Genomic DNA, 12,926 nt, shown 5'->3' on the forward strand with positions numbered 1-12,926 from the left:
TTGATGCTCTCTACTGAAGACATCAGTTATTAAGTGCAAAACTACCCCATATCTGTGGAGGACTTTTATTCACATATTTAGTGCTATCTACTGAAGATAGAAATTGATAAGTGCAAAACTACCCCATATCTGTGGTGCTATCTACTGAATATATCAGTTATTTGGGGGTAGTATTGCAGTTTTAATAGTAGGTAGCACTAAATACATGAATAGAAGTCTTCCACAGATATGGGGTAGTTTTGCACTTTATCTGTGGAGGACATTTATTTACATATTTAGTGCCATCTGCTGAAGATATTGTGTGTTAGGTACAACATTATCCCATATCTGTGGAGGATTTTTATTCACATACATAGTGCTATATACGAAAGATAGCAGTTATTAAATGCAAAACTACCCCATATCTGTGGAGGATGTCTATTCATGTATTTAGCACTATCTACTTACTGAAGATAGCAGTTATTAAGTGCATTACTACCCCATATCTGTGGAGGATTTTAATTCATATACTTAGTGCTATCTACTGAAGATAGCAATTGTTAAGTGCAAAACTACCCCATATCTGTGGAAGACTTCTATTCATATTTGGTGCTATAAAATTATACTGAAGATGCAAAACTATCCCATATCTGTGGAGGATGTCTATTTATGTATTTAGCGCTATCTACTGAAGATAGCAGTTATTAAGTGCATTACTACCCCATATTTGTGGAGGACAATTATTTACATCGTAAAAGCTATCTACTGAAGATAGCAGTTGTTTTAACTTAAAAGTACAATACTACCCTATATCGGCAGAGGACATTTATTTACATATTTAGTGCTATCTACTGAAGATAGCAACTGTTAAGTGCAATACAAGCTCATATCTGTAGAGGACTTTTATTCACACATTCAACGCTATGTGGAGGACGTCTACACACATATTTAATGCTATCTACTGTAGTAAGCATCTGTTAAGAGCAAAAATCTCATACCTGTATCAATGATATAAAATAAAGATATCAAGTGCTGGGTGAAAAACTATCTCAGGTTCCATACAAGAATTTTGTGCTATCTACTGAAGATAAATATTATACCCAATGCCAAGTTATGAAGATATGTTAAAAAGCTTTATGTTGATGTATTTTTGCTATCTACTGAAGATCGCATGCACACTAGGTTGAAAACTGCATATAATGATCTAATAATACATTCATTCATTTATTTATTTGCATTTTCAGTATATTCTTTTATTCATAGAAAACAAATAAGGCTTCAAAAGAGCCTTGAAATATCTTATTTTTAGACAGTTTAGGAGTCAATATTTTCTTAAAGGATGTGGTTTCATCAACATAATGCTAAAAATCAAACTCTGCATAAAAGTATATTGAAGTTCAATGCCCAGACGTTCATAGTATATCCTTAATAATCAAGATTGTTAATACAGGAAGTTAGTGACTGAGCACAATGTGTACACAAACCAATCCAACCTTCCACATTTCATTTGTTTAATGTACCGGGAATACTACATGTCTAGCTCAAAATCTATACATGCAAGCTTTTATAAGTTATAATAAGATAGGTACAGAAAAGGTATAAAGTTTGAATCCTGCCTAATGTAAAATACAAGTTATGTAAGAACAAAACAGAAAAGCTGTTTCATTATACCGAGAAAGTTGTGTAAGACAAAAAAGCAATCCTAGTGCATCAAGCTTCCAACACTACAAAAATATTTGCTTAAGATAAGGGCAAGTGGCAATATTATTTTCCCTACAGACCATATTTATCAGTACTCTACACATATCAAATGGACAAAGGCATCTGTTCTTGTTTCTTTTCTTTCAAATTTCAAGCAGTGTTATTGATTTAAGAGATATCATACTTCATAACTGAGCTAGCTTCTCTGTTAGGTTGATATAGAGATGTGTATTTATTTGGTAACTTGATCAAACTCTGTACGTGAATGATTTATTTCAACCTAGTCAAGTGGTTATCATCATCTATCCATATAAGAATATTACATATTCTACAAAGTATCTTCTCATTCTTTATTTCATCTATTAAAAGCAAAAGTTATCTTCTCGAGTCCACTTGAATACAACAAATTGAAGGTAACATGTCTGCCTGGTTTGAGTGTATTCACCGCGGAAGCGTAGAGGAGGCGACAGGGTAGGTATAGACATGGTCAACTTTGCAGCAGTGTATAAAAGGTTATAATAGATTCATTTGGTAAAGCACTTTCCACATTCTAAATTACCATTTGTCTCTAATAAGGATTGTCAATGTCTGCAAGCAGAGTTCAATGTCTAGCTTAGTGCAATAACATTGCCCTCTTACAAATTGGAAACATTTTAAAACTGTCTTCACAAGTATGTGATACTGCTCAAGATTTTCCTCTTTCAAAGTGCAGGTCAAATGAGGGCAATGTAAACTATCTAATTTTGATGTTTCTAAATAATCAATTTGCACATTATATACACTACCTTTTGCTGTAAAGTATACCCATATTGAATCTAAAGTTTATGCAAGAAACATTTGTAGTGTTGATTGACATTTCAAATAAAAGCGCATACCCTATACAAACCACCATAAATCATCACAGCCAGGATAATAGCACATACACAAGAAATGGATACTTGTTTTGACATCAATTGCCTGAAATCTGAAACACTTGGTTTTATCACATACATCACATATTAGACTGATTTTGCTATTTTTATACGGAAAACAAGAATAATGCAAAATTACTTTGATGTAAGTGAAAGTTTTAGCTCTGTCTAATATATCGAATATCTGGTATGTGCAGTGGCATAGCCAGAAGTGGCAAGCAGCTTTCCCCAGAACATCTTGGTCCCCCTCCTGGATGCTGGCAACCATGAGATTTAAGATTTTTAGACCTTACCCTGAAAGTAGCTCTAGTATAGAGCCTCTGCCACTACCCATAATACACAAGCAAATATTATGAAGTGTGCTACTACCATATCCACAATCTGAGGCACTCGGCCTTGATATTGGCGCCATGCATCTCTTCTCACCTCTGCGCGCATTAGTATCGGTGCTACGCGTCTCTGCGCTCGGTGCCCAGTTGGACATCACTATCCTTCTCACCTCGGCGCTGTGCACCTCGGTGTTGGCGCTATGAGCCTCTGTTCGCGCTAACACACTCGCTGCCCAGTTGAACATCACAATCCGAAAGAACTGATTTTAATGTTCTACCTGAAAGTCACCTAGCACCCCTTTGGCCCCTTGGAAAAATCATGGCTACCTCACTGGGTATGTGAGTTTTGTAAATGTTTGCCAGCAAGCACAGAGAGTGAGTGTTATTGTTCATATGACCAGACACTTGGGACTGGGTTGGCCTCATGTTTGTTATGCACAGAATATCGCTTACCGGTGTAAGGAAAACATAGACATACAATGACAACAAATCTTTAATAACTCATGTCTGGTATGCAAAACACACAATACCTTGTCCCACAAAAAGTTCAACCAATTCATATTTTGTCCTACACCATAATAAAAAATAGTATCGCCCATTTCATAGTCACACCATAGAAATGGCTGCTTTATGCAATGCAAAAACATCTATTAAGATCCAATATGTACAACGTCATAATTGTTTCAGTTTTTAACACATTAAGGTGATTTGGAGGTGAGCATGACTTAGAGGTCTTGCAATCAAATATTGAGGCCAATAAAGCTGACACACAAGATGAATGGTATGGGTTCTATAATGGAAACCACAAGGCTTGATATAACAGGTGTCATTTCCACCCCATGTGAATGACTTTTCTTGAGCTGGAAAAAAACCCACCAAAAACTTTTGTTTATATATAATATTTGCCTTATCTCAAGAACTAAAGTTGTTTTCTTTAAACTTCCGTGGTCGTGCCTGTGCGTATCGCGTACACGAGCGTAAACACAAAAGCAATAAACAATCACGCTGATTGGCTGATCAATGCACTTGACAACAAGCCGGCTAACCCATTGGTCTTGGTAGCGCGGCGTAGTAGGCGACCTTGTCACTTCTACGCGATCGCAATTCACCAGCGCGTACCCGGACCACGGAAGTTTTAAAGAAAACAACTTTACAAGACCTATGGAATTATAAAGATGATTATTGGCTGTTTTGGTTCATTTCCTATAAGATAAATGCATTGATATTAAGCATGCTTCAGTTTTTTTAGTTAAATGGCTAAAACTGGAAACGTGTGGCTCTTGCCAACCCACTCCCCTTAAAGTGAATGTATATAAAAAAGTAATAATTGAGAATAAACCAATTCGCTGTCATAGTGCACGTTAAAATATGACCCTTGTTAGGTCAACTGGCTGACGCTTTCTTTGTTATGAACCACTGATCAAAATGATCACAATACAAAGCCTATGGCATATCAAAATTCAGAACAGGTGTGTGAGCCCAGGCTTAAACCAGTAACCAATGTTTACTAATGTGCACTACGACAGCGAATATCAATACATGATCTTGCACCCTCTCCCCCGCCTCTCTTTCTCTCTCATGTCTACTTTCTTGCTCTGTCCAACTTCTTTCACTGCCAATCTGTCTCTCTTCTTCACTCTCCTTTCACTGACATATCAAAAGGACTCTGAATACCCTGACAATTAAGATTGAGCACAAACATGTGCAACTTCCTTTAGGCCTGTTTCAGACTAAAATTAACCTCATTTTGGGCTATTTTAGCCACAAAATTTGAATAATTCATGCCCCTTTGAACACATTTGTCTGTTTTAAGTAATTTTGGGAGCAGGTCAGCTGGACAAACCATTGTGGGCGTTTTCCTCTCATATTTCATCCCCTTGCTCTCTCTCCTTGTGTAACTCTTCTCTTCAGTTATCTTTCCTTGCCTTTCTTGACTAGTGCATCTATATATCATACTCCTTTTTCCTTCAATTGTCTGTTTCTGTCCTTCATTCTGATTTTTCTCCTTGCAATCTGTCTGTCTGTCTGTCTGCTGTTTACCACATCGACTGTTTCATGTCAGCTCTCTCTCTCTCTCTCTCTCGCTCTCCCATGTTCTCTCTTTTTCATTCACCATCATTTCCTTCATTCTCTGTTGTTATAATTGTAGTCATGTGGTGCAGGTTTGCATATTAATGCATTTACAATAATATATATAAAAACTTCTATGGTTATTAATTCTTTCAAAAACAGCAATGACAAATGTAAGACCATTTTCATTGTCCATTGTCGGGATATCTTTGCGTCATTCCTCCTCCACAAATGACTAACACCTTGAAGGCATGCCATGCTATGCATGGACAGCGTAATAATCAACTTCAACATTGATTTACCATCTTATTACCAATATGAGCTATGAATAATGTAAGAAATAATAATTCAAGAGGCCAAAGCGTGTTGAGTTTGCTATGAGTGGCCGGAGATTGTGGCACCAAAAGAGAAGGGTAATCATAGTGTGAGCGTAATAAGTGAATAATATTCTATGGCTGCCTTTTGACATCTAATATGTGACATGATCAAGGGGAATGAGTCGGATGTCGCTATTATTATTTTGAGATATTGGCAAAGGAAGTGTTAAACTTTTTTTGTTTTATATTGTTTTCAGCCATTGATAAATTGCTCATAACTCGGCAACCAGATGTCCAATTTTAATGGGGTATGCATCAAAATGTAGCATTTATAAACTGCCGGAAAATGATGTAAAAACATCTAATTGAAAATTGCTGACATGTGACTCATTCCCCTCGATCATGTCACATATTGTTATGCCCCTGAACATTGTGTCTGACGTTTAGTCTGGGGGTAAGAGTTCTTCAGAAAACTTCCTGGGGTAACTCAATCACCTTAAACACAATCTAAAATTCCACTGACTCAATTTCAGCATTTGAGTATTTTGTATTTTTTGTCTTGTACTTGATTTAATTTGAAAGGTTCACACAAAGCAACCTTGCATATATGACTTATTGATGACATATATGACTTTATTGCACCATCACAGCAACTTTTCATCACGTAACTAACTATTGTTCACTAAGTACTATAAAGGCATTTGAAATCAAGTGTGAACTGAAATGCATACATAAAAGCAGACCCAGCAAAGTATCTCTTGGCGCTTGGTGTGGGGTACAGGGGGTAGGGACTCAGAAAGCAAGGGTTTTAGCCTTTACAATAAAATGAGAATCATCTTTGCACATATGTGTCAGTTAAAGATTAAACCAAGTTTTTGTTTTTAAGATTGACATTTTCCCTAAAATATTTGTAGGTTAAAGATTTTTTCCATTGCAGGCCATGAGCCACCTGAGGTAAAAATGAGTTATTTTGTCCCAGGTGCCACTTTAGGCTCTTGTTGTATGTCACAAATGGTACGCAGCATGTGCCACCATATATGGATGCATGCCCCTCAGACCCTGTGTTTACCTTCAATTACCTTCCCTGTAAAAGTTGGGTTATGCCACAACAATAACCAGGATGCATGCTTAGTGCAAAAGGCCTGCAACAAGAATTTCTATGATTTTACAGTTTATATCCATCTTGATCATCACACAGATTTCAAAGATACTACATATAGATACATTTAACATAATTATAATCTGATGAGACTTACGTTTTTCAGTAGTGTAAAGCCTTCTATGAGAGCCTGGCTGAAATCAGCTATGCCCCCAGGTTTGAACCCATCAAGTTCCCCTAGTATGAGCTGTAGGAATAAAAAAATATTAAAAAAAGAGAAAAAAGAGAGAAATTAACAATGTTTTAAAATTAAGAAAACACAGGAAGGGCTTAATGAGCCATGTACCCTTTACATGAAGCAATATTAATTTAAGAGCTAACTATCAGATTAAAATCAATAAGAAATGAAATTACAAAACAATTATTTTAATCAGAAAAATAAAACGATATACAATGAAAAAATAAGACAAAACAGGACAATGACCGACACATGCAAAGCTCCAGGAATTTGTTTAAAAACATCCTGACCCATAAAGCAAGTGAGCACAGGAAAGTCTGAAAACAATGTCGGTTAAAGAATAAAGTAGAAAGGAAACAAGAAATAGGTTAAAAGGTGCTTAACTGTTGGTTTATAAAATTTGTATTATTAATGATGTTGGTCAACATAAACATTATATCGTTTTATTTTAAAACCACAAAACTAATTTATAGAGGCATCTCTCCAGGATAACAGCATGATTTATGTAGGGATGGATTATTTACAGCTAATCAAGTTACACCATCATCAATATTTTCTCTTTGAGTCGCAATCCTCCCGAGTCTGTGATTTAATAACTCCCCAATCCTCTAGCGGTATACGCATTGACCTTTCTCAAGCCTTTGGTACCGTTGAAATCTTGACTTGGACCTACCCTGGGGTTAAGCAGGATTTAATCACGATTAATTAAAATTTGTCAAGACTTGTCCCCATGCTAGCATACTATAAACAGGAACAAGGTATCAGAAATTTCTTTTCATCATATATATATTCAATAGGTGGGCAAGCGGGTGTTGAATGGGTCTATAGCGCTTTGACTTCCAGGGGAAGCTGGAAGTTGAGGTTGAGGCAACTTTTTTTTTTGCCATTTTTGTTTAACACTATTGGTATTGCCTCTCCTAAGGCTTTCATGTAACGTATGCCAATTTTGTAGCAGAAAACAAAATTAATGTTACTATCTTGTTTTTTAAATGTATAGTACTTATTTTCATAATTCATATAAGAAACGAGCAAGACCACAGAAGATTTGCTTTTGCCAGACATTTGGCACTATGGTGACGCAGCAGCCACTAGCGCTTGCTGTTGGCAGCAGATTTTTCAATAGGTCAGGATTTGTTGACTGCCTAATTTCTAGATCTTAACCAATTTTCCTAGTGCTACATCTGAAAAGCTTTCAAAATTCTCATATATTGACATGAAAACAACAGCTGAGTCTGACACTTCAAAGGTTGCAAACCTTTCAATAAGCTACCTCTACACTGAACACCAGCAAATAAAATTTTGATCCAGATATTCTTCTCATACATGACATCTATTTCGCTATCCGCAAGGTACATATATATCTCAATGTACAATGACTTGTTCAAAAAAATGTCTCGTTCGTGAAAAAAAGATGGTTGTTTGTTTACATTACGTCTCCACAAACTACTCTGATACTGCATTATGTCTAGTTTACGCCTGTGCTATCTCTCCTCAAGGGAACGTTTCTATCTGTATGGCAGTGGCAAAAACTTCAAAATATTATCAGTCTTACCGTTATTATGAAATGTCCATCCTCAGGGGGATGAGTTCTAATCAAAACAACCATTTGATGGGAGTTTGTTGTTCCGCGACACTCTTAATGTAAAGTCTCAGTGCCACTGGGGATTGTGTTAACGCTTTATGGATCATAATAAAGTGTTAAAACCAATTTGTCTCTTGCAACAAATTCTCTTTATGTATCAAGAAGACAAGATTTCTACACTTACACTTGTTATTCATATTCAGTTTTAAAAATCATTTTAGACTTTATTGAAGATTATTCAGAAATAGATTTTAGTTTTGCAATCAGGTGTGTCAGGCAGTGCCATGTATTGCATTTGAAGGTAAGAGATTAAACTCACTGTCAGTGTACAAGGTTGAGTCAAAACAACCTCAATTCCAAGGCAAAGTTAATGCACTTCATATTCTTTACTGTAATATAGAAATCAACTTGTAATTTTAAAGTATGAGTTCTAATACATAGAAAATACACCATGAGTATGAAAGTTAATTAGTGTATAGATAACTGAACTATGCAGTAAAGAAGTTGACAGATTTGAGCTCTCTGTGCACAATTGTTAGTACCCATCTCAAAATGTCACGGATGATGAATTTTTCTTGGCAATGTATACAATGTCATCTCAACATCACTTGCACTCTTGAACTTTTTGGTTGAAAAGAATTATTATAAAGAAGGAAGAAAAGTTATGGATGATATTGGACAGTTGCACTCTCTGCATGAGCAAAAACAAGATGCTACGGGCACTTATGAGGTATTACCAGTAGACAGATAAAGTTTGCATGGCTGAGAACGCAGGGCAAGTAGTAGTAGGGAGGCAAGAGGTCATGAGGTATTACCAGTAGACAGATAAAGTTTGCATGGCTGAGAACGCAGGGCAAGTAGTAGTAGGGAGGCAAGAGGTCATGAGGTATTACCAGTAGACAGATAAAGTTTGCATGGCTGAGAGCGCAGGGCAAGTAGTAGTAGGGAGGCAAGAGGTCATGAGGTATTACCAGTAGACAGATAAAGTTTGCATGGCTGAGAACGCAGGGCAAGTAGTAGTAGGGAGGCAAGAGGTCATGAGGTATTACCAGTAGACAGATAAAGTTTGCATGGCTGAGAGCGCAGGGCAAGTAGTAGTAGGGAGGCAAGAGGTCATGAGGTATTACCAGTAGACAGATAAAGTTTGTATGGCTGAGAGCGCAGGGCAAGTAGTAGTAGGGAGGCGGGCACTCATGAGGTATTACCAGTAGACAGATAAAGTTTGCATGGCTGAGAGCGCAGGGCAAGTAGTAGTAGGGAGGCAAGAGGTCATGAGGTATTACCAGTAGACAGATAAAGTTTGCATGGCTGAGAACGCAGGGCAAGTAGTAGTAGGGAGGCAAGAGGTCATGAGGTATTACCAGTAGACAGATGAAGTTTGCATGGCTGAGAGCGCAGGGCAAGTAGTAGTAGGGAGGCAAGAGGTCATGAGGTATTACCAGTAGACAGATAAAGTTTGCATGGCTGAGAACGCAGGGCAAGTAGTAGTAGGGAGGCAAGAGGTCATGAGGTATTACCAGTAGACAGATAAAGTTTGCATGGCTGAGAGCGCAGGGCAAGTAGTAGTAGGGAGGCAAGAGGTCATGAGGTATTACCAGTAGACAGATAAAGTTTGTATGGCTGAGAGCGCAGGGCAAGTAGTAGTAGGGAGGCGGGCACTCATGAGGTATTACCAGTAGACAGATAAAGTTTGCATGGCTGAGGCGCAGGGCAAGTAGTAGTAGGGAGGCAAGAGGTCATGAGGTATTACCAGTAGACAGATAAAGTTTGCATGGCTGAGAGTGCAGGGCAAGTAGTAGTAGGGAGGCAAGAGGTCATGAGGTATTACCAGTAGACAGATAAAGTTTGCAGTAGGGCAAGTAGTAGTAGGGAGGCAAGAGGTCATGAGGTATTACCAGTAGACAGATAAAGTTTGTATGGCTGAGAGCGCAGGGCAAGTAGTAGTAGGGAGGCGGGCACTCATGAGGTATTACCAGTAGACAGATAAAGTTTGTATGGCTGAGAGCGCAGGGCAAGTAGTAGTAGGGAGGCAAGAGGTCATGAGGTATTACCAGTAGACAGATAAAGTTTGTATGGCTGAGAGCGCAGGGCAAGTAGTAGTAGGGAGGCAAGAGGTCATGAGGTATTACCAGTAGACAGATAAAGTTTGCATGGCTGAGCACGCAGGGCAAGTAGTAGTAGGGAGGCAAGAGGTCATGAGGTATTACCAGTAGACAGATAAAGTTTGTATGGCTGAGAGCGCAGGGCAAGTAGTAGTAGGGAGGCGGGCACTCATGAGGTATTACCAGTAGACAGATAAAGTTTGTATGGCTGAGAACGCAGGGCAAGTAGTAGTAGGGAGGCAAGAGGTCATGAGGTATTACCAGTAGACAGATAAAGTTTGTATGGCTGAGAACGCAGGGCAAGTAGTAGTAGGGAGGCAAGAGGTCATGAGGTATTACCAGTAGACAGATAAAGTTTGCATGGCTGAGAACGCAGGGCAAGTAGTAGTAGGGAGGCAAGAGGTCATGAGGTATTACCAGTAGACAGATAAAGTTTGCATGGCTGAGAACGCAGGGCAAGTAGTAGTAGGGAGGCAAGAGGTCATGAGGTATTACCAGTAGACAGATAAAGTTTGTATGGCTGAGAGCGCAGGGCAAGTAGTAGTAGGGAGGCAAGAGGTCATGAGGTATTACCAGTAGACAGATGAAGTTTGCATGGCTGAGAACGCAGGGCAAGTAGTAGTAGGGAGGCAAGAGGTCATGAGGTATTACCAGTAGACAGATAAAGTTTGTATGGCTGAGAGCGCAGGGCAAGTAGTACCGTACGGACGCGAGTATAGTCCCACCCCGTTTTTGGGTGAACATTTTTCAAAATTGGGGGGTGGGACTATACTCGAATTTAACAATTTTTTTTTTTTTTTTTTTTTTCGGTTTTGTAGTGTCCCTGGACCTAGACCTAAATGCTAGGATCATTCATGGTTGCCCTAAAAAAAAAAAAATAAACAAAAATCAAGATGTTTTGTATTTTTAATATGAAAATTGATAATTTGTATTCATGTCATACTGTATTAATGATTTCAAAATGCATTCAAATTCAATGCATTTTGAAATCATTAATAGAGTATGACATGAATACAAATTATCAATTTTCATATTAAAATACAAAAACATCTTGATTTTTTTTTTTTTTTTTTTTTTTTTTAGGTCAACCATGAATGATCCTAGCATTTAGGTCTAGGTCGTGGGACACCACAAAGCCGAAAAAATAAATAACTTTTTTTTTTTTAATATCTGAAATTTTTCGAAAATTTGGGGTGGGAATTTACTCGAAGGTGGGACTATACTCGCGTCAGTACGGTAGTAGGGAGGCAAGAGGTCAGATGCGGCTGAAATTCAGTAAATTTGCAGTGACACCCATGAGGCAAGCAAATAATTTGCAACGATTGGAAATCATTATCACAATTTTTACATTTCTGGGAGGCGTGGTTCACTTAACCTACATCCACTGATTTATTATAATGATGCAATGGCTCTTGGCATGATGATATATTCAACATGAGATGCATAGTGCAGTACCTTGTATAATGAATGAATTATCATGTATGAATTAATGCATGAAATGTGCTAAACTATGTTACAATTTGTATCAGCAATGAGAGCTTTCTACCCTAGACGTTAAAGGTCCCTATAAGTGTAGGAAATGGTACCTGTCTGCCTGGAACTCTGTACGAAAGACAATACAGGGATGTGATACAAATGGGTCTCTGGTATTACAATGGACCCCTCTTCCAAGTCAATTTTGGTATAAAATAAAATTTGAATTTTTTTCGAAAGAAAATACCCCTCCAATTTCATCTAATTAGAGATTTTTTTTTTTTTTTAGATTCCTAGAAGCACATACCTACCTAAGCCAAACATGAGTACCCCCCACCCAGGACTGGCTGTACATCAGCTGTTGTTTAATATGATGGGTCATATGTACTGTAGTTGCTCCTACAAGTACTCCATACAAGGCATCAATAATAGCATTTCTTCGCAGCAGTAGAATCTGAGGATGTGGACAATTTTGTTCTATTTGTTGTTCTATACAGCTAATTGGTACAAATAATAATAAATCAACAACAACGTTAACAACAACCTATAAACTTACCTCTTTATTGTCAGAATTGGCTTGTACTAGTGTTCCATTGAAGCAATCTTGGATTGCTTTGCTCTCTGTATTAAACTGAAAAGAAAAATGTCAAAAGTTGTCAAATGACTATGTGTGACAAGATCAGATCACTTTAACCCCATGAGAACTACCTGCTGATTGGCCAAAAAGAAGTTTTCATTTTCAATTGAACCAATCAGCAACATTGTTAGAATAATTTCACCACGCAAAAAAATTGAGGTGAATTATTTGCAGAGCTCCATTCTGATTGGTGATTAAAGTAAATATATCATGTAATTGACCAATCAGAGGCAATGTTAGATTGGCAGGTAGTGCTCAGAGAGTTAAACCATATAAAAACAAAACAAAAAATACACAAGCCTCATTGTTTCTGTGCAAAAAACATGAATTGCAAAGGGTACACAAATTACATAGAATAGGGGCTTAATATGACAATGGGTTTGAAATTATTGGATTGTCACATCTGTGACCAAGAAAATGCACTTCCAACATACCATTATTTGGGAAAAGATTGAATGATAATTTGGTATCTTTTTAACTACATACAC

At 37.6% G+C, this 12,926-nt stretch overlaps 1 protein-coding gene across 1 annotated transcript in view; it reads right to left on the reverse strand.

The window, feature by feature from the left end:
* Positions 1-12,926, reverse strand: part of LOC140149044 (voltage-dependent calcium channel subunit alpha-2/delta-3-like) — a 354,589-nt gene that overhangs the window by 84,660 nt on the left and 257,003 nt on the right. The window contains 2 exon segments of the mRNA XM_072171195.1: positions 6,564-6,653; positions 12,358-12,432. Of these exon segments, the coding sequence (XP_072027296.1) occupies positions 6,564-6,653; positions 12,358-12,432 (165 nt within the window).

Source organism: Amphiura filiformis, chromosome 3 (genome assembly GCF_039555335.1).
Source record: "Amphiura filiformis chromosome 3, Afil_fr2py, whole genome shotgun sequence".
Taxonomy (NCBI): Eukaryota; Metazoa; Echinodermata; class Ophiuroidea; order Amphilepidida; family Amphiuridae; genus Amphiura; species Amphiura filiformis.